Source organism: Oryx dammah, unplaced genomic scaffold (assembly GCF_014754425.2).
Source record: "Oryx dammah isolate SB20612 unplaced genomic scaffold, SCBI_Odam_1.1 HiC_scaffold_19, whole genome shotgun sequence".
In the NCBI taxonomy this organism is placed as follows: Eukaryota; Metazoa; Chordata; class Mammalia; order Artiodactyla; family Bovidae; genus Oryx; species Oryx dammah.
Window position 1 is genome coordinate 38210839 of NW_024070203.1, and position 25393 is coordinate 38236231.

The window sequence follows — 25393 nt, forward strand, 5'->3', positions numbered from 1 at the left end:
ACTGGAGTGGTTTGCCATTTCCTTCTCCAGGAGATCTTCCAGACCCAGGAATTGAACCCGGGTCTCCTGCATTGTAGGCAGATGCTTTACCGTCTGAGCCACCAGATCTGATAAGTAATTTAAAATAAAACCCACTGATTTGTTTGGTGGCTAAGTTCAGTATTATCCAGAATACTTGGCAATAGAAATAAGGATCTGTGTAGAACTCAGAAAAACATTTTTTCCCTTTTTCAGTGATTTAATATGTATTATATGAGTTAATGCAATACATGGATTAATCAGGTGTATTTCTACTTGAAGGCCGAAGCACTTTTATTAATATTGTTTAATAGATATCATATTTAGTACTTTTAAGCCTACCTCTAGGACTTACATATTAGTGTCATCTTAATATTGTTTTTACAATCTTATTTTACTTTATATCTCTAGGTATTGTTAATTACAGTGAATGTCCTTGTGTTTATGTTTTAAATGATAGTATAATACATCAGAAAACAGTTTCTTGACCATAGTTTCTATAAACTTAAAGTGTAGGAAAGTTTTCACTAATTCAGTAAAAAATTACAGTGGTAACAATTAAAACTAGTATTTTAAAATTGCTAGATACAGAATTCATTCTTCAGGTTTATAAAATAGTATTAAAAGATAATATTTTCGGAAATGTAAAAACATGACTGTTATATGGTAATGAACACAACAAAGCTTTTATTTATTTCATCCATTAATGAGGGGACCAGTAAGATAATACAGTTGGTTCAAAAGAGAACTCAAAATACCACACGTTGATAAATAAGGAATGCTGAAGTGAATTTACAGATGGATACAAAATTGAACAAAATTCACAGACTGATAGTTGTATTCCACCAGGGCTCAGCTTGCATTTCCATGGACAAGAATTACTTGCATTAGTATCTGTTTTTCACCAGTTAGTTTCACTTTAGTATATCTACAATCCTTGAAAACTTGAGGGTTGCTGTTAAAGCAGTGCTTAGAGGGAGATTATAACACAAAAACTTTTATTAGGGAAGAGTTTCAAATCAGTAACCTAAACTTTACATTAAGATTATAACTAGAAAAGTAAGAGCAATTTAAACCTAAGGTAAACAAAAATAAATAAGGAGGTTAATAAAAAGAAAACCAGTAAAACTAAAAGCTAGCTCTGAGAAGACTGAGAAAAGACTAAGAAGACATACATTATCAATATTGGGAATAAAAGAGTATCATCACCACAGATCCTTTAGATCTTAAAGGGATAGTGAGAGAGTAGTGTAAACAAATGGATTGGGGAGATGTTGGTTAAAGGAGTGCAGACTTGTAGTTAGAAGATGAGTAAGTTCTGGGTGCCTCATGTACAGCACTGTGATTATAGTTAACAGTACTGCACTGTGTACCAGGTGCTGTGAAAGGATCTTAAACATTGTTACCATAAAATGGCACATGATGTGATGGAAGTGTTAGCTGATGCTATAGTGGTAGTCTTACTGTGTTATATAAATGCTTCAAGTCAACACATTGTATCCCTTAAACTTACAGTGTTATATGTCAACTGTGTCTCAAAAAATAAGTATTCCCTAAACAATTTTAAAAATATTTATTTTTCACAGCTGTTTGATTTCCCAGTTCTAAACTGTAGTTACCATAGTCTTTGTAAACTTCCTCTATTAGATGACTGCTTTCTTATCTGTGGAATCTTTTAGTCCAAAAAATAAATAAATGGAGAGATATACCATGTTCATGGATTGGAAAATAAATATTTTTAAGATGTCAGCTTTTGCCAAATTGATCTGCAGATTCATTGTAATCCCAATCAAAATGCTTCAGCCTTTTTTAAGCAGGTAGAAATTGACAAGCTGATATAAAATTTTTTTAAAAAAACGTGAAGGTCATAGAATAGCTAATATTGGAGGATTTGCTGGTTTCAGTAAAGTGACTTCAAGATTTATTGTAAAACTACAGTAATTCTGATATTGGCATAGATAGACATAGATCAGTGAAACAGAGTGAGAAATCAGAAGTCAATCTATACATATATAGTTTGTTTTTTGATAAAGATGCCATGGTTCAGTAGGAGAAGAGGTAATCTTTTCTTCAAGTGGAGCTGGAACAATTGAATAGCCATGTGCAAAAAATTAACCTTGATCCTTACCTCACACCATATACAAAAATTAACTGGAAATTGATTATAGACCTCAATGTAAGAGCTAAAGATATTAAAAAAAAAAAACTCTAGAAGAAAGCATATTAAATTTTAGGGATTCTGATTTTGTCAAACATTACTTACATAGAGAATGATCAACTTAACAAGTATTGGCAAGGATGTAGAGGAAGTTGAAACTCTCATACTGCTGGTGGGAATATAAAATCATACAATGATTTTGCAAAACAATTTAGGAGTTTCTTTAGAAAATAAACACACATTTGCTATACCACTTAGCTATTTCACTCCTAAGTATTTACCTGAGAAAAAAAAAGGAAAAAGGAGACATGTTATGTTGTTCCATTTACATAAAACCCTAGCAAATGCAGACTGTTCTTTAATAGCAGAAAGCGGATCGTTAGTTGCCTAGGACACAGGGGAAGGAACAGGTGAATTACAGTGGGGAATGGTGGCTTCACAGGGTATACACATATCAAACTCATCAAGTTTTCTATTAAATGTATTTTTTTAATGTTAGTTTTATTGCTATAAAGCTGTTTTTTAAAAAGTTACATAACAAGTAAATGTTATACTGAGTGGATTAAATTTTTTTAGTGTTATTTTAGTTGAGGTTTGCTGTTAAGAGAACATACAATTGTCCCTCCATATCCATGGGGGATTGATTCTGTCATTCCCCTCAGATATCAAAATTCTTTTAAGATTAAGGCTATTGGAGGGAAGCTTTGGTCTTTGTATTCAGTAATATGGAAGTATTCATACTACCATATGTGTGAAATAATAAGAGGAGAATATTTGAGGAATAAAGAAAACTTTGACACTTTTATCTTACCAGTGTTTTCCTTGTGTCTAAAACAAGACTGGGGCAGCTTGTTGTTCAGTCACTAAGTCATGTCTGACTCTTTTGCAACCCCATGGACTAGTCGCCCACTAGGCTCCTCTGTCCATAAGATTTGCCAGGCAAGAATACTGGAGTGGGTTGCTATTTCCTTCTCCAGGGGATCTTCCCAACACAGGGAGCGAACTCTGCATTGGCAAGCCAGGTTTTTACCACTGAGCCACTGGGGAAGCCACTTAGGTGGCTTAAATTTGGTTGCTCCCTGTAAGTTCAGTTGTGAGAAGAAAGAGCAAAATATAGTGTATACCAAACACGTTTCTAATGATTGTAGAAGGGTAGTTCTTTCGGATACACTAGCTATGGAAAGACATTTTAGGGAAGAAACTAAGAAAAAAAAATGTATGACATTCAAAGAGTGAATGGGCAATGAACAGAGATAAATGGGATTATCATCAGATAAGGGGAATTGGGGTAAACCTGGAGACAGAGAGTAAGCCATTTTTTAGTTAGGTGAATTAAGCTGTAGGGAGCCAGTGGAACCATTTGAGAAAGATAGTGACCTAGTCAGAATGACAGGTGACATAGATATTTCTTAACTGTGGCATTGGGAATTGATTATACAAGAAATTAGAAAGCAGAGTCTACAAAGATGAAAGTTTTTAATAGTTAAAGGATTAGAATACCCTAAACAAGAAAGCATAAGTTAAGAAAATGGTTTAGGAAAGAAAGATAATTAAGTAGTAAAAGTGATTTAAGTGGGATTAATGGGGTGAAAACTCAAAAACAATAGTATGATTTTATGCCTGGAAAACTGAAGAAGTGCGTGGTAAAACAGAAGAACTGAACACTGAAGTGCCACTTTCTTTTGTTCAAACAACCCCTTATATGTACACATCCTTGCTAATATAATATTTGCAAATGTAGACATCATCAGAGATGCTGGTAGGGAAAACTTGCGAGTAACTTGAAATATCCCCAAATAAGGGATTATTTAAATAAAACATGGCATACACAAACATTCAGAAACGTAAGATCATGGCATCTGGTCCCATCACTTCGTGGAAAATAGTTGGGGAAACAGTGGCTGACTTTATTTTTCTGGGCTCCAAAATCACTGCAGATAGTGATTGCAGCCATGAAATTAAAAGACGCTTACTCTTGGAAGAAAAGGTATGACCAACCTCGACAGCATATTAAAAAGCAGAGACATTACTTTGTCAACAAAGGTCCATCTAGTCAAGGCTATGGTTTTTCCAGTGGTCATGTATGGATGTCAGAGTTGGACTATAAAGAAAGCTGAGTGCTAAAGAATTGATGCTTTTGAACTGTGGTGTTGGAGAAGACTCTTGAGAGTCCCTTGGACTGCAAGGAGATCCAACCAGTCCATCCTAAAGGAGATCAGTCCTGGGTGTTCATTGGAAGGACTGATGTTGAAGGTGAAACTCCAGTACTTTGGCCACCTGATGGTAAGAGCTGACTCATTTGAAAAGACCCTGATGCTGGGAAAGATTGAGGGCAGGAGGAGAAGGGGACGACAGAGGATGAGATGGCTGGATGGCATCACCGACTTAATGGACATGGGGTTGGGTGGACTCCGGGAGTTGGTGATGGACAGGGAGGCCTGGCATGCTGTGGTTCATGGGATTGCAAAGAGTCGGACACGACTGAGCAACTGAACTGAACTGATAAACATAAAATGGGATGAAGGGCAGTTAAGGGAAAGTATTTTCTTGAAGATTTTGTGTAACTTAAGGCTAATTTCAGATAAAAAAAAGTCTTAAGAACGATTGTCAGATAAGGGAGCTGACAGTCACACACTGCCATATCATTGTTGAGGGTGTACCCCTACCGTTATTTTTTATTCCTGCTAGAATATCAGCTCCATAAAGTGGCCAGGGTGGGTGGGGGCGAGGTGTTTTATGTCTGATTTGATGAATGGTCTGTCCCCAGATCCTGTTGGATAGATTATCTTCATCCAGTTATGCAGACTGAGTTTAATTTTTTTTTTTAAACAATAAAACATACTTGAAGAAGAGACAGCTACTTTTTACCCCTACCTTAACTAATACAATTCCAGTATGATAAAAATGAATACTATACTTCTGTCCAAAATTTCTAAATTAGACTTCTATTTTTCTCTCTCTCTCCTTTCATTAACAGTTTTATTGGGAATTAAACCAACTAGGATGAATAATAATAATGAATGTTTCAGTAGTACTTTGAATTTTATCAGTCAGCTTCCTGTAGTTTCTGAGGATTGTGTGACTTTTTTTTTTTTACTTTACAATTCTGTATTGGTTTCTGAGGATTGTGTGACTTATTTTTAATCATATTCAGACTCTGAGTCTGGCTGCAGGATGAGGAGTCTAGTGTACTATGTTGAGTAAGATAGTTCCCTTCTTTCGGAACCTGCTGTACTCAAAGGTGGGATTTGAGGCTTGATGTTCCCTTTGAGTTTCTCTGGTTTTAGCATTCTAGGACTCTAACTTAGAATCTTTCTTTGCTTGGATTGTTAGTTCTTTGAAGCTCAGCAGTGTGCACTTTGACTCTCATAGTACGCAGGATAATGCAGTTGATTATTATGTGTGAAAAATTAATTGGAAGAATGGTCAGCACAACTTTGAATCTAATTGTACTGTGTTGGTTGATAACTGAGCCCTTTCTTTCTCATGTTCAGTGATTTAGAATCTAGAAGAGAAGTTAAAAAAGAAGAAGGTGAAGCTTTTGCACGAGAACACGGACTTATCTTCATGGAAACTTCTGCTAAGACTGCTTCTAATGTAGAAGAGGTAAATAAAAGGCCCTTTAAAAATGTTTATCATTCTACATAATAGCAATCATTTGTTAATCATTTGTTGGTTATACCCCATAAGCTTTTTAGACACAGATAGTTGTTGAAAGTAGAAAATTTCTTTCCTTTGAAATACCTTGTAACATTCATGTTATATCAGATTCTTAAATTATATTCTGACCCTTCTCTTGAAGTCAGAATGATTTAACAGATCTTTGTATATACTTTCCCTAAAATCTTTTCTAATGTGGCTGAAGAGGGAAAAAAAAGAACAGTAATGAAATTTGGAAGTGTTTCAAAACACTAAACATCTGTATCTGTTTGCATCCACTTCTGCTTAAATAGAGGAAGTATTATTGCTGCTGCTGCTGCTAAGTCGCTTCAGTCGTGTCCGACTCTGTGTGACCCCATAGACAGCAGCCCATCAGGCCCCCCTGTCCCTGGGATTCTCCAGGCAAGAACACTGGAGTGGGTTGCCATTTCCTTCTCCAATGTAACATTATACACAACATGGCCATATTTAATAAGATTTGTAGTATCTCAATTATTTCTGTTGTCAACCTGAACTGTAGAAGTTTTCTGAACACACCATATTTTCCTGTGCTTTGTGTATGTGGGATATGGTATTTATTTACTACACATGCAGGAATAGGCAGTCAATCCTCTCTAAGGTAAATGTATGACTACACTCTAGTTCATAAAAAGGAGAAATGAGACTTAAGAAAATATGTAGTTTGCACAGCGTAATGCTGCAGTTTCTGCCTTCTGGGTAAGAATTTTAAAAGCAGCTGCAGAAAGGGATTCTGCAATGATTGGAGAAGCACTTGCTTTAAGGATAGGGGTCCTAGGCCATAGCTAGCCCTGTGCCTTCCACATAGTAAACAGTGAATACATATTTATTAGGAATAATACTTGTCTAATTACCTGTTGAACCCGGAAGTTGACTATAGTAGTTCAGCAGCATTGGTATTGTCACTGAAGAATTCTTAGGTAAGATATCCTGCTCATCTCCACTTAATGAGGTGCTCTGTGATTGTCCTTAATGTGTTTCTTACAGGCTCCAGCTAATGCTTTACCTGTGTTACCAATTAATTGCAACTTGAAGACATATGAAAATGTTTTACTTTACACAGCAAACCCAGAGAGAAATCCATTCTGTCCTCTTGTTTAACTTAAAATAGACAGAAAGGTGCCTGTTTCAGTGATGCATTCCTTTCCTGGAGGTGTTGGATTTGAAACTGGAGGGGCTAGTGTGTTGTGGTGGTTTCAAGACATATGAAACATATCCTTATTGATTATAACAGTGGATTTTCTTGTTGATTTTGAGAACCTTAAAACCAGAACTATCTGTATTTTATGAAAGAGCTGTCCTATGAAGTCAAATGACAAGACAGCATCTACCGGAAAGTAATTCTGAATTTCTAGTTTTAACTCTGAAGCCTTTGTGTTCATTTTCTTATTTTTAACAAGTCACAATAGGTATTTATTTATAAGTAGAAAATTACTATTGTCATTTGACTGAACATTTAAATGTATATTTCACTAATGTTTTGGCAGCAGCATTACAAAAATTCTGTATCTGTGGTTAATAATGAAAATAATTGTTTAAATTTGATCAGGGTAGGAATTTTCTACACTCTTGAGAGAACAGCACTTTTCTTAATTGTGTAAATTAATTTGCCTTTCAGAAGCCAAGGATATTAAGAGATAATCTTTTTAAATTTCATTTTTAAAGGATTCGTAGATAAGCATTGCATAATATAACATGTGAGATCTTACCTAAAAGCTAAAAATGTTTCATTTTAAAATAAGAAGGTGGAAGTCCATTCTGTGATCCAAGGAAATCATTTGAACATGAAAATAGTAACCAAAGGACTCCTGCATCTGGGCACATGGAGTAGACTGGCTTTCCACCTACTTTTCCTGCTAAGTACAACTAAAACTCTGAGCATTATATGTAAACCAGTCACAAGAAGACAGAAAGGTGTCAGGAGAAGGCCAACCAGCTAGAGACCCTGGGATCTGAGGAATGATGCATCAGGGGTTCCCTTGGTTTATTTTTGCCTCATATACTTCAGATTGGGTTCGAGAGTAAGTGACAATCCAGAAAGTTGTTCTGTTTTGTTCCTTCCAGAAGATATAAGTACATGGCATAAAGGCATGAAATAAAGGCATACAGCTCAAAAAGGAAGGAATAAGTTGTTTATATTTGTGAATGATATGATTATCTCTGTAGAAATCCCAAGAATAATTTGTTGTTGAGTCTCTCAGTCACGTCCGATTCTTTGTGACCCCCTGGACTGCAGCACGCCAGGCTCCCTTGTCCTTCACTATCTCCCTGAATTTGCTCAAACTCATGTCCATTGATTCATTGATGCCATCCAACTATCTCATCCTCATCCCCTTCTCCTGCCTTCAGTCTTTCTCAGCCTCAAGGTGTTTTCCAGTGAGTTGACTCTTCGCATCAAGTGGCGAAAGTATTGGAGCTTCAGCATCAGTCCTTCCAATGAAAATTCAAGGTTGATTTCCTTTAGGATTGACTGGTTTGATCTCTTTGCTGTCCAAGGGACTCTTAACAGTCTTCTCCAGCACCACAGTTCAAAATCATCAATTCTTCGGCACTCAGCATTCTTTATGGTCCAATTCTTCCATAGTGCATAACTACTGGGAAAACTATAGCTTCACTATACAAACCTTTGTTGGCAGAGTGTTGTCTCTGCTTTTTAATGTGCTGTCTGGGTTTATCATAGCTTTTCGCCCAAGAAGCAAGCATCTTTTAATTTTATAGCTGCAGTCACCATCCACAGTGATTTTAGAGCCCAAGAAAATAAAGTCCATCATTGTTTCCCCATCTATTTGCCATGAAGTGATAGACCTGATGCCATGATCTTTGTTTTTTGAATGTTGAGTTTTAAGCCAGCTTTTTCACTTTCCTCTTTCACCTTCCTCAAGAGGCTCTTTAGTTCCTCTTTGCTTTCTGCCATTAGAGTGATATCATATGTATATCTGAGGTGGTTGATATTTCTCCTGGCAGCCTTGATTCTAGCTTGTGATTCATCCAGGGTGGCATTTTGCATGATGTACTCTGCATAAAAGTTAAATAAGCAGAGTGACAGTGTGCAGCCTTGATATATTCCTTTCCCAATTTTAAACCTGTCCATTGTTCCATGTCTGGTTCTAACTGTTGTTTCTTGACCTGCATACAGGTTTCTCAGGAAGCAGGTAAGGTGGTCTGGTATTCCTATCTCTTTACGAGTTTTCCACAGTCCAAGGCTTTAGAATAGTCAGTGAAGCAGAAGTACATGTTTGTCTGTAATTCCCTTGCTTTCTCTGATCCAACAGATGTTGGCAGTTTGATCTCTGGTAGCTCTGGTTCCTCTGCTTTTTCTAAATCCAGCTTGTACATCTGGAAGTTCTCGGTTCATGTACTGTTGAAGTCTGGCTTGAAGGATTTTTAGCATTACCTTGCTAGCATGTGAAATGAATACACTTCTGTGGTAGTTTGAACATTCTTTGACATTGCCCTTCTTTGGGATTGGAATGAAAACTAACCTTTTCCAGTCTTCTGGCCAAGGGATGTACAAAATAAACTAGAGTTGCTGTGAAAGTGCTGCACTCAATATGCCAGCAAGTTTGGAAAACTCAGCAGTGGCCACAGGACTGGAAAAGGTCAGTTTTCATTCCAATCCCAAAGAAAGGCAATGCCAAAGAATGCTCAAACGACCGCACAATTGCACTCATCTCACACGCTAGTAAAGTAATGCTCAAAATTCTCCAAGCCAGACTTCAGCAGTATGTGAACCGTGAACTCCCTGATGTTCAAGCTGGTTTTAGAAAAGGCAAAGGAACCAGAGATCAAATTGCCAACATCCGCTGGATCATCAAAAAAGCAAGAGAGTTCCAGAAAAACATCTATTTCTGGTTTATTGACTATGCCAAAGCCTTTGACTGTGTGGATCACAAGAAACTGTGGAAAATTGTGAAAGAGATGGGAATACCAGACCACCTGACCTGCCTCTTGAGAAACCTGTATGCAGGTCAGGAAGCAACAGTTAGAACTGGACATGGAACAACAGACTGGTTCCAAATAGGAAAAGGAGTACATCAAGGCTGTATATTGTCACCCTGCTTATTTAACTTCTGTGCAGAGTACATCATGAGAAATGCTGGACTGGAAGAAACATAAGCTGGAATCAAGATTGCCAGGAGAAATATCAATAACCTCAGATACGCAGATGACACCACCCTTATGGCAGAAAGTGAAGAGGAACTAAAAAGCCTCTTGTTGAAAGTGAAAGAGGAGAGTGAAAAAGTTGGCTTAAAGCTCAACATTCAGAAAACGAAGATCATGACATCTGGTCCCATCACTTCATGGGAAATAGATGGGAAAACAGTAGAAACAGTGTCAGACTTTATTTTGGGGGCTCCAAAATCACTGCAGATGGTGACTGCAGCCATGAAATTAAAAGACGTTTACTCCTTGGAAGAAAAGTTATGAGCAACCTAGATAGCATATTCAAAAGCAGAGACATTACTTTGCTGACTAAGGTCCGTCTAGTCACGGATTTGGTTTTTCCAGTGGTCATGTATGGGTGTGAGAGTTGAACTGTGAAGAAGGCTGAGCGCCGAAAAATTGATGCTTTTGAACTGTGGTGTTGGAGAAGACTCTTGAGAGCCCCTTGGACTGCAAGGAGATCCAACCAGTCCATTCTGAAGGAGATCAACCCTGGAATTTCTTTGGAAGGAATGATGCTAAAGCTGAAGCTCCAGTACTTTGGCCACCTTATGCGAAGAGTTGACTCACTGGAAAAGACTCTGATGCTGGGAGGGATTGGGGGCAGGAGGAGAAGGGGATGACAGAGGATGAGATGGCTGGATGGCATCACTGACTCGATGGACGTGAGTCTGAGTGAACTCTGGGAGATGGTGATGGACAGGGAGGCCTGGCGTGCTGCAATTCATGGGGTCGCAAAGAGTCGGACACAACTGAGCGACTGAACTGAATTGAACTGAATAAGTTAGTGCAGCAAGTTCATAGTATACAAGGCATATTTTTAAATCTACTGTATTTGTATATATCTACAATGAACACCAAAATTTAAAATACAGTATCATCTATAATCACACAAAAAGGGGACTTCATGGAAGCACAATGGATGAGAATCCACCTGCCAATGCAGGGGACATGGGTTTGATCCCTGGTCTGGGAAGATTGCATGTGCCATGGGGCAATTAAGTGTGTGTACTGAGCCTGTGTTCCAGAGCCCGAGAGCTGCAACTGCCAAAGCCCTGGGCCTAGACCCTGAGCTCTGCTGCACGAGAAGCCACTGCAGTGAGCAGCCTGCGCACCACACTCCGTTTCCTCATTCTTTTCCAGAGCTAGGTTCCCAGTCTGACTTCAGCCACACAGCCGGGGTCTTGCTGGACCTCCTAGTTGCCTCACCTAACAAAGCTTTTCTCTTCTCACCGTTAACAGTCCCTGGGGATATGTGATACTTCCGACCACGCACTCTTCTGTAACCTTTCTTTTCTCTTAGCTCGTGATATCATAATCTTCTTTTAATCTGTGCCTTCCAGACTCCTTTACTGTCTTTTATTTCCATGTTGAAATTATCACCTGAACCCAGGAATACCCTTCTTAGACTGTGTGTCCAGTTCCACTGCTGCTGCCCCTCCTCTCCTCTAGTCTGCGAAGTCCCCTGTCCTGTATCCCAGAGCACCCCCTTCCCTGCCTCTTCACACTCAGTTACTATGTGTTGCTCTCCACATGTGTATTACTATTTTTGCCTATTAATTTAAGTATCTCTCCACACTCTGCTCTTCTATGCTTGCTTCCTAACTGAACTCCCCGTCTTCATTTTTCAGTCCTCCACACTCTTGCCTATAACACCTTTCTTAAAAAGGAAAATCAAATGTCACATTTCAGCTTTATTAAAACCCTCCAATGGGTCCCCACCACTTCAGAATCAAACTCCTTGGCTTGGAAGACAGGCCCTTCATTTGCCAGTCCTCCCCTCCTCGCTCTTCTTGCTAAACTGGGAGTGCATCCACAGAAAGTTTTCTCGGCACTTGAAATCCCTGCTTTCCAACCTGAGCCTCCAAGGATGTCGTCGAGTCTCCTTCCTCCTCATGGAATGCCGTGACACGGGACAGGCACAAACAGCCCACCCCCTCCACCGTCACCCGCCATCCACACAGTCCCGTGATGTGCTTGCTTCTCGGTGCTTACTCATTCCTGCGTCATTCTAGCCATGGCTTCATCTTCACACTCTCAGGACTCCGTCATGACTCTTGTTTTTCACATTGGCTCAACTAAGGACAGAAGTCCTTGAAAACCTAGACCATCTTTGTATCTTGGCATCTCCAAATATCTAGCACCATTTTTTTCCCACACAGCAGGTAAATGTGTCGATGGTTAAGTATTTCCTTAATTTCTTTAGCCCTTCCCCTCACTGCAGTCTTTAGTCAACTTCTGCTTTGGTCCCGCTTGTTAACCTGTAGGTGGAATTCTGTCCAAAACCTTCTTTGCCCTAAGTGTTCTAAAACCTGTGAGATTCTTGAAAACACTGTTGAATAGACTGGCTTCTCCTTTGATTGGGAGCTCCCTCTGGTAGCTTCCTGGAGTCTTTGTGGTTTGAAAGGGTTTTTTAGACCCAGGAATAACTGCCTCAAAGGTTACGGCAGACAAGAGAAAATACCCCTTCCCAGAAGCAGCAGGCCAACTTTCTGAAGATGTCCAAATGCTCTAGAAGTGATATATTTGCTTCTATAATTCCTACCTTGTTTTTCTCATTGTATTTCCTCTCTACATTAAAATTTCTTTTTCTCAGAGTTGTAATTACCAAAACTTGACATTATCGCCCTCCCTCTAAGACCCAGAGGTGATTGTGGTGTCAGTGAAATATTATTTGTCAAGCTGTTGGCACTGTGTCAGATATTCTTCCCAGTCTGTTAGCCATTTGATGGGTGATTTTTCCCTATATTCATCAGTTTTGCTTAAAGTTAAGATTGGAAATTTGTGGGAAACCAGGAAAAATACATAAATGTGAAAAAAATTGAGGCAAAAGTTTAGTTAGTAATTAAAAATATCTTAAACTATTGAAAAATCAGGGCTGGAAATTCCTGATTTAGCTGCTAAAGTACTAAAGATTAGAGCCAAGATGATAACTGAAAATACAGCGTGCTAACCCAGAGACAGGTTGTCGTAATCTGCCAGGCCATCTAACCTGAAGGATCAGTGGATTTCTGTGTCTTGGGGGGGAAGCACGTGACGATAAGACTTCGGTAACCAAGAAGACCAGTTTCAATGCCTCTTGTTAATACTGGTGTCCGCTCCTGGTACTTGGAGATCTACAGACTGAATTCCAAATGAGATGACACCTTCCTTGCTTTGGGCTGTGTTGTAAGTGGTAGAACAGGTGTTTCGTAGAGCTGGAATGTGGGTGTAAACTGAGGGGTTTGCTGACCCCTTAGCCCTGTACTCAGTGTCGTGAATTCCACAGGGCTGTTCAGTTCACTTCAGTCGCTCAGTCATGTCCGACTATTTTCAACCCCATGGACTGCAGCACACCAGGCTTCCCTGTCCATCACCAGCTCCCAGAGCTTACCCAAACTCATGTCCATTGAGTCAGTGATGCCATCTGACCATCTCATCCTCTCTTGTCCCCTTCTGCTCCTGCCTTCAGTCTTCCCCAGTATCTGGGTCTTTTCCAGTGAGTCAGTTCTTCACATCAGGTGGCCAAAGTATTGGAGTTTCAGCTTTAGCATCAGTCCTTCCAATGAACATTCAGGACTGATTTCCTTTAGGATTGACTGGTTTGATCTCCTTGCAGTCCAAGGGACTCTCAAGAGTCTTCTCCAACACCACAGTTCAAAAGCATCAATTCTTTGGTGCTCAGCTTTCTTTATGGTCTAACTCTCACATCCATACATGACTACTGGAAAAACCATAGCTTTGACTAGATGGACCTTTGTTGGCAAAATAGTGTCTTTGCTTTCTCATATGCTCTCTAGGTTGGTCATAGCTTTTCTTCCAAGGAGCAAATGTCTTTTAATTTCATGGCTGCAATTACCATCTGCAGTGATTTTGGAGCCCCCAAAATAAAGCCTCTCACTGTTTCCATTGTTTCTACATCTATTTGCCATGATGTGATGGGACCGGATGCCGTGATCTTAGTTTTCTGAATGTTGAGCTTTAAACCAACTTTTCCCCTCTCCTCTTTAACTTTCATCAAGAGGCTCTTTAGTTCTTCTCCACTTCTGCCATAAGGGTGGTGTCATCTGCATATCTGAGGTTATTGATAGTTCTCCCAGCAGTCTTGATTCCAGCTTGTGCTTCATGCAGCCTGGAATTTCGAATGATGTACTCTCCACAGGGCTTTTCACTGTAAATCTGACCTGACCTTAGCAAGTTTCCGGCATCCCTCTGGGGGGGCTTTAGTGTAATAAATGTTTACTGCTCCCTTCCAAAGATTAGAAGGTTTCTCCTCTTTCCCCCCACTCCACCCCCCACACCCTGTTTGGCCATCATCCTAGGGAACTTCAGGAATGATCGGAACCAGACTAACTTTTCAAAGTTACATCCAGTTTCTCTGCTTCTAAACCAGGGAAGCTAGGCATTTCTGAAGACAGTCATGCTGCTGTGTGCGTGTCACACACTTAAACACTCACATGACTCTATAGATCACCAGCTCTCAAGGCTTCCCCATCAGCGGCAGAGTTCCATGTGTCTGAAATAAACTTTTCATTGCCTCCTTAAAACCTGAATCACAATATACCCTTCCATCTCAGTCACTTAAGCCAAAAATGGAGTCATCCTTAAACATCTTATCATCTCATCCCTGTTCTTTATCAAGTCCTGTTAATTTCTCCAGAGGAGATACTAAGTTTGCTGTTTGCTTTCTATTCTGGTTGCCGCTGTTACAATTTGTCAGGCCTTCACCTCTTACCTTGATTATTGTCCTAAACTCCTTACTGGCCTTCCTGTCACCAGCCTTGCCTCCTCTTAACTCCTCCTCTAAGCTACCCTCTGATTTTGTCCCCAGACTTCATCCCTTTTCAGAGTTCCCTCAGTCAGTCAGTTCAGTTGCTCAGTCGTGTCCGACTCTTTGCGACCCCATGAATCGCAGCATGACAGACCTCCCTGTCCATCACCATCTCCCAGAGTTCACTCAGACTCACGTCCATCGAGTCCGTGATGCCATCCAGCCATCTCATCCTCTGTCATCCCCTTCTCCTCCTGCCCCCAATCCCTCCCAGCATCAGAGTCTTTTCCAGTGAGTCAACTCTTCGCATGAGGTGTCCGAAGTACTGGAGTTTCAGCTTTAGCATCATTCCCTCCAAAGAAATCCCTGGGCACCTCTTTATCCTCATCTCCCATGGCTCACTGTCCCCAGCTTCCATGTTAACTAAGCTTAAAATCTGCCCCTCTGTCCAGGGTGCTCTTTCCTCCCCTGATTTTTCTAATACATGAGTGGGAGCTTACTTATCCTTCAGGCCTTCGTTCACAGGGCTTTCTCTCTGGACAGTTTTTTTTTTTTTTTTAAACCAGTAGAAGCAGTCATGCCACATTACTCTTCTAAACAACTGCTGTGGAAGTTTCTGGGCTGTGTTCCAGTCTTGGGTTCACATCTGTCCCGTGTTGCCACATTCTTGAGATCAAAACGTGCATGTACCTGAGGATGCGACGGCATGCTCAGTGCCGGGTATCAATCAGGTGTTCAGCACGCTTGTTGAATGGAAGAACTAAATTAACCACAGAATATATCTCTGTGTTATAAGTAACACGGAAACAAACTTAGCCATCCAAAACAACTTCTAGGTAGCTGGAAGTTTTTTTTTAAAGGATATGAGAAGTGTGTGCTTTTTATGTTCAGTTGTAATGGCCACGTAAGCAAAATAAATGAAAATTCCTTTGAGTTGTATTAAAGATAAGAAATCCTAATAAAAAGAGGATAAATGTGGGCAGGATCTTCATCCTGCTTCTGCTCCAGTGTTGCCTGCCTGTTCTTGGGCAAGTTGTTTCTCCTTTTGAAGCTCAGTCTGTGGTGTTTGTACAGTGAGAATTATTACAGGTCAGTAGATTCAGCAGCTGTTCTCTCTTCTAATAGAACACAGGAAACTAGATGAAAGAAGGAAGAGCAGAATGGCTCTACTGTGGAATAGGGGCCGTGCCCTGGTTCTCCTGCCAGTGGCCGCCTCCTTCCTCACTCATCCCCCCAGGGGTGGCCCCTGCAGCGGGTTCTGTGAAACATGTTAGGAGTCATTGTGTGTGGGAGGCCTCTCCCCTTGAAGCTAAAGCAGATAGAATCAGTCACAGAATTTGAAGAAGCTTCATGTGTAAACTGCCCCATCTTGAATTCTAGTCTGATATCCTTTTCACAAGACTGTCCTATCTCTGCATAATATCAAAGTCTTATCTCAGTGCACTTTCTTCTTGAGGGCTCACTGTGTACACATTATGTGTTGCCAGTTTATCTTTTGATACTTAGTTTTAATTAATCAGGATGTTTTAATTCACTGGGGTTCTGCTCCTATGTACCTGCTGCTCCTGTGGTTCCCATAGCTATATCCTTGTGGTGGTGGGAGCTGTGCCAAGGTCTACCTACAAGCCAAGCACTGGTCTCAGTGCTTAACCTTCTTCCTCCAACAGGTCTGTGGTGTAGGCATCATTGTGGCCCCCATTTTACAGAGAGGTTGCATGTGGTAAGAGGCGACACTGGCCTTTGACCCTCCACCCCAAGCCTGGTTCAGAGCCCCACCTTCTGTTCTGCTAACAAGCTTACAGGTACAGATTCAACCCACAAAATTAACTTCCTCATTTTTACACATACTTTGAACATCTTTTTCAGAAATAATGAGAACCTGTGTAAATCACTTAGCATAGTAACTGGCCCATACAGTAAATACTTGGTAAATATGGGTTAATAGAAGCTTTGGCAAGTCAACACCAGTATTGTCCATGGCATTGATTAAGCAATGGAGGTAAGAATTCAGCAACACTCTAGTTCCTTTTCCCAGTTCTCAGGGAGAACCGAAGAGTCGCTTATTTTACAGGGCTGCTGCTGCTGAGTCACTTCAGTCGTGTCCAACTCTGTGCGACCCCATAGACGGCAGCCCACTAGGTTCCTCTGTCCCTGGGATTCTCCAGGCAAGAATACTGGAGTGGGTTGCCATTTCCTTCTCCAATGCATGAAAGTGAAAAGTGAAAGTGAAGTCGCTCATTCGTGTCCGACTCTTAGCAACCCCATGGACTGCAGCCTACCAGGCTTCTCCGTCCACAGGATTTTCCAGGCAAGAATATTGGAGTAGGTTGCCATTGCCTTCTCCTTTTACAGGGCACTTTGCTCTTTAACATCTATTCTAGATGTGTAAGTAAAACTGAGGTACTTCTATTTATTTTGAATTCTTACCTAACAGATGCTGTAACTTTTATCTAGCCACCAGGTGGCAGCATGTTACACAAGGAAGTAATTTAAATGTTACTCTGTTGTAGACAATTTATTTACAATATTTTGCCTTAAAAAATGTAAAACCCTTAATAAAAACAAACCATGATTCTGTGTTCCCCTTTGTGCTCCCTGTTGTTGGCTGAGAAGGCACTCTGGACACACTGTCCACAGCCGGCCCTGCCCCCATCCTGCCCTGCACACACCCTCCCTCTGTCAGGCAGGGCAGAGGGTTTACGTTTCCTGTATCTGCAGCTGAAATATCAGCACTCATGCTGAGATCCTTTTGACTAAACTGGTTCAGTTCAGCAGCAGTAGGATCTATCTACATCGTCCTTATCCCCGAACCTTTCATCCATATCCCAAGAAGTACCAGCTCAGTCAACAATGGAGTAGGTACCCTTAGAAAAGGCCAGGTGGTAGGTGGGATATACGCTTTATTTCTTGTGGTTATGTGTATTTTAATTTGTGCTATAGAAGTCCCTGAAAACTTAACCTCAGTAAGGCAAGGTATTATCAAGCATCACTCAGGTAACTACTGCCAGGGGTTGAAAGATTAGTGTCTGAAGTAGAAGGCAGTTAATGGCTAATAAAGGTAAGGATCTGGACATGGCAATTAATCAAGGAGAGAAGAATGGAGAGCTAATGGGAAACAGAGAGAGTTGGGCTTCAGGTGCTGGCGTAGGCCCTGCATGGCAGGCCAGGCCTCGCCAAGGTAGGTTGGCTGTAAGGAAATCTGTTTATACTTCTTAACCATGGATGTGCCTGGGTTGTCTCACAGGCCTAATGAAATCCTTTCACATCAGTTTCTCAGCAGGTTTTTTTTTTCCTGTCCTGTAACCTGTTTATTCAGATTTGACTATTTGAAACATGGAATAGAGATGAATGTAACATTTGTGGTTCTGACTTAATGTGTTGCAGAAAGCTGCAATGATCTTTAGGATGTCATGTTTTCAAAGTATTATGTTAATTAACTAGTGCTGAAAATTTTCTGGAGTTCTGCCATCATCTTGCTTCATTTTTCTGAGAGTAAGGAAATAACTATTCCAGATGAGTTAATTGTTATACAGTCTTTGCCTGGTAATGTTGAAATCTGTAAGAATGATGAAGGCATTTCGAAACTATGTTTTGTTTCACGTTAAACAGCAAACCCTGAGCCTCTTTCTCCTTGATGACTTGGGCCATCTTGGTCAACAGGTGCCCTCTTCCATCAGGAGCTGTGAGCCCGGTCTGCACAGGCCCACGGCCCTGCAGCCAATCCGGAGCCTGGCTTGGTCGCTGATGCTGTGCATGCACATCCCCACCGGCCACTCAAGACACAGCCTTCTCACTCACTCGCTTTCCCGGTCTTCTTTCCCCTCCTTTTCATAATTTGCTTCGGTAGCCTGGGGAATAGAAAAAGTAAAACTAGTTAAAATGATGTCTAAAATTGGAAGGAATTTCAATTTAAGACTGTCCTATTAAAGCATAAGCTTTAGGGAATTCCCTGGTGGACCAGTGGTTAGGACTTGGCCCGTTCACTGCCGGGGCCCCAGGTTCAATCCCTGGTCAGGAAACTAAGATCATGTATGCAATGCAGTGCAACCGAAAAAAAAAAAAAAAAGCAAAACATGAGCCTGATATAAAGGCTTTGTAATGATTTAATTTTAATTACTTTGATTTTTTCTATGTTCTAGAGGTATTTCAGACTATTACATCTGTTCCTTAAAATATATAAGTAAAGGGGTGGGATGGGGGATGGAGGGAGGTTCAAGAGGGAGAAGATATGTGTATATATACAGCTGATTCACACTGCTGTACAGCAGGAGCAGTGTAAAGCAATTATCCTCTAGCAAAAAAAGGAAAACATATATGGAGATTGATTTTTAGTGACTAGAGTGAAATGAGCAATGAAAGAAAATTCTAGTCAATTATTATAACAGATAATGTATCTCTTGTCTTTCTTGAGTTTTGAAATGCTTTGCAGCTTTAGTGGACAGTTACTGTCTGTGACAGGCAAGGCTCTTCTCTTAAAAGTTTTATCGCTACTAAACCTTAACAGTATTTCGTTAATGTGTCATTATATTTGGGAACTCAATTTCAGTGCATAAAAGAGGTATACTACTGCCTACATCTGTTACATTGATTTTAAACTCTTGAGGTATCGTTAAAATTAATCATTAATCACTTAGTAATATATATTAACTATTAATCATTGCTATGATGTAAATGAACCGATCCATTTATATAGTATCCTCTCTATAATGTGCTGAAAGATGTGGGAAATATTTTTATTTCAGTGTCTTTAATATGTAATCAGAGTTGGATGACAAGTAAATGTAGTATTGTCCAAATAGTATTTCATTGAGATGATAGGAATTATAAAAGATAACTGTTATATTTAATTATAATTGAGTTAATTGTATATCTTTCAGATATAAAATATATCCTACATCTATTGGGTACAGCTATTCTTGAAGGTGCTTGCTTAATGTACTGTTTAAATAATAAAATTAATAGTGATTTAGAAAATTTAGCATAAATAAAAATGTAGCTTTCTTAAGCCAGTTTTTTAAGTAAATTCATCAACAGATTGGCAAAAAAGTCAATTTATTTACATCCATCGGCACATGTAATGATCTTCATAATAAAAATCCTTGTTTATATGAAGTTATAGCTCATTTATGCGACCTTGTAGTTCTGTCTGATGTTCTAATGAAACGTACACAGTGTGGGTGCCCCTGAAAAGGATTCCAACCCTGTGAATTTATGAATCTGTTGACTTTCAATGTTTAGTTAGCCCGGCCATCACTGTAATTGACATGTTATTGGAAATAGAGTTAGATTTTCCCTTACTTATAAGGATAACCTCCATTTTGAGGAATGTGAATCAATTCATAGTTGGCTGAAAGCCAATTTCTCCTTCACTTTAACTCCAGTGTGCACACATGAAAAGCACATTGGCTTCCTGAGTGCCTTGTGAATCTGCAATGATTAATTCTTCTCATTATTTTGCTGCAAGTTCTCATGACCCTCTCTGATGATTCGATCAGCCACTTAGAGCTGATGCATATTCATACCTCTGTGCCTCCGCCACTGTCGCGCACGTCCCGGCACCGACTGGTGTGTTCTTGGTGCAGTAATTGAGCTGCAGGAGATTGATTACTCTGGGGAGCTGTAAGGCCTTTAAAGGTGAAAACATATCAGTCCTGTTAATTAGGAAACAAAAGCTCTGGTGGCAAGTTCAGCAGTCAGTTGTTGCCAGTGTAGAAAAGACGGAAGGTATGATGTGTTCTGCTCCATGGACCTGTTTACTATTTAAATTTTGAATTGTCTGTATCAGTAGTAGTGGAGAACAACCTTCTTTTTTGAATTTTCATAGAATGCTAATTGAATATAATATTAACACTATTATCTCTCAAATCTGGTGGTTTAAAAGCTGAGTTTGTATACGTCTTCTGTAGCACTGGGAATAATGTGTAAAATATCTTATTATCTTAACATAAATGTAGGCTGTTTCTGAGTTAATTTAGTAGTATGCTATGTGGGAAAAGGATGAAACTTGATTCAACATGACATAGAAGTTGAACTGCCTTTATCTCTTTATAATAAGCACTTTTGATCCTTTCCCCCCTGAACTGTATGTTAGTAACACATTGTCTGGCAAACAGGATCCTATGTGGAACAGTGACCTCCAAGAATAAGCTGGTTCCATTATAGGTGTCTATGCAGCTTATCTAGTTGATGTGTTTTTCACATGTATGCTGTTCTTATGTTTTGGTCTCCCCTTTCCCCAGCCATGATTTTTTTTTCCTTTGAAATATAATTCACATATCATAAAATTCACCCTTTTTTAAAGGGTATGATTCAGTGGATTTTAGTATGGTCAGAGTCATGCGACCATCTCCACTGTCTTCCAGAATATTTTCATCACTCCATTCCTCCCTTCCCATAATCCCTGACAGCCAATAATTATTTTCCTTTTGTGGACTGACCTCTTCTGCACGTTTCACATAAATGGAATCGTATTATGTGACCTCTCATACTGGGCTTACTTTACTCCACAAAATTCATCCACCTTGTCTCATGAATCAGTTCTGTATATTTTTAGGGCTGAATATTATTCCATTGTATGAGCTGCACCACATTTTGGTTTTCGTTCACCAGCTGGTGAACAGGTGTGTTGTTTCTACTTTATGACTGACTGTGTTAGTTTCCACACATCTTCATCTTGTTCTGAATCTTAGGCGAGGCTTTCACACTTCACCACTGGGTCTGATACTGGCTCTGGGTTTTCTTAGATATGGCTTATCGGGTTGAGGAAGTCCCCTTCAATATCTAGTTTGTTGAATGCTTTTATTGTGAAAAGGTGTTGGATTTTGTCAAATGCTTTTTTTGCATCTGTTAAAACAACCATACGATTTTTGTCCTTTATTAATATGATGTGTTACATTGGTTGATTTTCTTATGTTGAACATTATGATATTTTATAGACCTTTTTATATAATTTAAATTAACTTCTCTATCTTATATTTCAGGCATTTATTAATACAGCAAAAGAAATTTATGAAAAAATCCAAGAAGGAGTCTTTGACATTAATAATGAGGTATAAACATATAATTGGCTAATAATTAATCTATAATTGAATTTTAATTACTTGGAGTCAAGAATTTATATTTTTAAAAATTCCTAAAATGAATCTGTGCTGTCAGTTAAACATTAGTTTATAATCATGTAATTGAAAGTTTGTTATGTGTTGTTTAATAGCTGAATCTTTATGTTTTGTGAAGCATCAGTTTATCTATGAAAACAGATTAAAGTAAGTGACCCTATCCATTTATTGCAAGCAGTGCAAAATAATAGAAATCCTCCAAAGAGAAGAAAATCCACTTTGATCCACACGTCCATATGGTGTCGCCTGCTTTGGGGAATAATTTCCTAGTGTGTAAATGTGCATGTGCAATGTTCCTAGTGCAGGATGCTCTCTCTGTTGTCTGGTGCGGAAGAAGGAAATGCCCAATTTGGAAATTACTCCCAGTTCAGCATAGCGTGTTTTCAGGAGACCAAGTTAATACGTGTAATTGGCAGTTGGCGCTGGTTGTGTCACTTTTGTGGTAGCTTTTCTTTTCTCTCTTTTTGTAAAATTATTCTGAGTCAGATTTGATCAACATGATTAGGATAAAATATTAAAAGTTTGAAGCAAATAATTGAGTGTTTACCAAAAGCCATCATTTTGACCTAAATCCCCACTATGCATTTATCCTTATTTTAGAATTTTTATGTAAACAGGGTATATTATTTACTATTATTTATTATTTACTTTTACATAAATGTTTTTGCCAGTCCATGTTTCTTGCTTCCGAGAGAAAACCCTTTCTACCTCCCCCAGGTGCAGTGAGGAAGGCCCTGTGTTGGGAGGACATTATATGTGTGTCTCTCTTGGCCAGGACGCAAGAGGCTCTTTTTATTTGCCTCAGTGTTCTTTGCTAAAACAAGCAACAGTTCACCCAAGGTTTCCAAAAAGTACTTGATTTTTCAATTTCTTTTAATCTGTAGTGATAAAGTTTAATCTGTAGTGATAAAGTTTCTATGGCAGTAGATCTTGAGTTAATTTCGCAGCGACGCCATTCAGAGACTAATGCCGTATAAATTGAACAGTAATTGGGCCTCTGTGAAAAAGGGCACGTTCATTGTGTCTGTCTGGTTTCATATAGTAGCTGACTGCTTTACTGGGCCTGGTGCGGCTTTGATTGTAACGTGCTGTCAGGAGCCAACAGGCCGTGCGATTTATTTGGCCTGCTGCCAAGTCTGACTCCTTGATTCCTCAAGAAGTTGCTACCAGCCCAGAGGGGGCAAAACCAATGAGCCATAGGGCATGCTTTTTATTAAAGAGGAGTCAAAAGAGCGAAAAGAAACCACATCAGCTGCTGTCAATACTGAGCCAGTGCCAGAAACCCCAAGGCTACTACTGTTGCAGAACAACTGCCAAGCACTATAAATCTGAGATTTACTGTGACGTCAAGTTTCCTTAAGAGCTTAATTTCTGAAGCTACTGTATTACTTTTCTCCTTGCGTTGTATTTTTAGGTAAAATCCACTTGAGGGAGTGAGGGTTAAGACATAAGTGTGAGTTTGATGAATGAAAGAACCACTTTGTGTGTGGGTTCCTGGCAAGCTGCCATGTCTTTGGGGATCATAGAAATTATTGATGACACAGAACACTCATATGCCCTTAGCCTGTACAGCTGATTCAACATGGAGCAGAAATGCTGTCTAGAGGAAAGGTTGTCCGCTGTGTGGGAGCGGCCTAAGATTTGCACAGTTTCCTCCTTTAATGCTTTTGTTTTAAACAGTCTCTCCATTGTGAGAATTCCCTTAAAAGCAGCACTCCGGTTTCTGTTAACCTAGTACCTGACCGTGATAAGGAATAGTCTTCAGAAATATTTCCATAGTATTACTTTAAAAGAAAGAAACATTCCCTGAGAGATACCGTCTTAATTGTTGCCAAAAATTTGCTTAATAGATGTGTTTTTAAATATATTTTAGTTGTTTGGTAATATTCTACCATTAAGAAACCAAAGGATTTCTTAAACTTGACCTTTATATTATCCTTTTCTCTTTTATTGCAGGCAAATGGCATTAAAATTGGCCCTCAGCATGCTGCTACCAGTGCCACACATGCAGGCAGTCAGGGAGGACAGCAGGCCGGCGGAGGCTGCTGTTGAGTCTGTTTGTACGGTCTTGCTGCCCAAAAGAGGCTGCTCACCTATCCTTTCACCCTCTCCTCCCGCTCAGCTGAGACATGAAACTGTTTGAAATGGCTTTATGTCACAGAAGACTTTAATCCTTCAGATTCTTGTATAACTTTGAATAAATGGTTAATGTTCACTTAAAAAGACAGATTTTGGAGATTGTATTCATATCTATTTGCATTTGATTTCTAGGTCAATTGATGTGATTATTTTTGTTAAATGTTGTCTCGTGCCCCTACCTACAAACTGAATTGTATGAAACACTACAGAGTCATCCTGAGTATTTTAAATCAGTTTGTGGAGTTAGGTTTCCCCACACGTGTGGTTACCTAATGTTTAATATTATAGAACTGTCCTCAAAAGTTTGTCAATTTTCAAGGCTCTAAGGAAAACAGAAGAACTCTTTTAATTCTGTATTTATCATTTACTTTCTGTATATATAGTTTAATAACCTGCTTGGGTGTAATTTGCCAAGCTTGAATTCTTTAATGCATTTGCATAAATTCTATACTGTTTAGAGCTTAAAGCTACAGAAGCATCGTTAGGAATTGCTTGGACACTGAATTTTAAAACTTTTTGACATTGTTAACAAGCATGTTCATTTTTCCTTGTCACTAGTCCAAGAGAAATATGCTTAAATGTACATTATTACTAAAGGCTGTGTACGTGTTAACCTGTTTTAATGCCAAAAGTTTGCTATTTGTCCACAGTTTCTGTAAGACCTCTTCAGAGAAGGATTTGTTTGCCTTAATGTATCCCATTGGGTAGGAACACAGTATGATGAGAGAGCTGCGCAGAAGCAAGGACTCCTCCACCTGAGCGACTCCAGGAGGAACGAGTGTCCACGTGTAGATGGCACGTTGCGAGGACTTTAATCTTTCTTTCAACAATAATGTTTTCTTTTCCTTTTATTCACATGATTTCTAAGTATATTTTTCATGCAGGACAGTTTTTCAACCTTGATGTACAGTGAAATGTGTAAAATTTTTCTTTCAGTGGCAACCTATAATCTTTAAAATATGGTAAGCATCTTGTCTGTTTTGAAGGGGATATGACAATAAATCTACCAGATGGAAAATCCTGTTAAATGTAGAAAAGCTTTAGTAATTTACTCAGTGTGGTGGTTTTACCCTTTTTCTTTTATCTCCCTTGGTCTATAATGAAATTGATATAGCAGTGCAAAATAAAATCCTATGTATAAAAATGTTCTTTTTTTTATTATGACCACATCCTTTTTTAGAAGTTAATTTTTTGGTCCATCCACAGCTTTGATGTGTATTTAAGGATATTTTTTAAAAGGGTCAGAATGTTTTAACACTACCCTTTTTAAAAATTTTGCTAGAATGTGATAAAAATCTTTTCAACAGTATTAAAATTCTTTGTTATTGATGACATATATAAGCAAGTATTTTTAAGAATGAAACCAGCTAT

The 25393-nt window shown here is 39.3% G+C and overlaps 1 protein-coding gene across 3 annotated transcripts in view; it reads left to right on the top strand.

The window, feature by feature from the left end:
- RAB2A (RAB2A, member RAS oncogene family) overlaps window positions 1-25168 on the top strand; it is a 68387-nt gene extending 43219 nt beyond the window's left edge. For all 3 annotated transcript variants that reach the window (XM_040261275.1, XM_040261276.1, XM_040261277.1), the window contains 3 exons: window positions 5671-5782; window positions 21749-21817; window positions 23840-25168. In XM_040261275.1, coding sequence (XP_040117209.1) covers window positions 5671-5782; window positions 21749-21817; window positions 23840-23935 — 277 coding nt within the window. In that variant the 3' untranslated portion in view covers window positions 23936-25168. The remainder of the gene's footprint in view (window positions 1-5670; window positions 5783-21748; window positions 21818-23839) is intronic.
- Window positions 25169-25393: the final 225 nt, after the last annotated feature.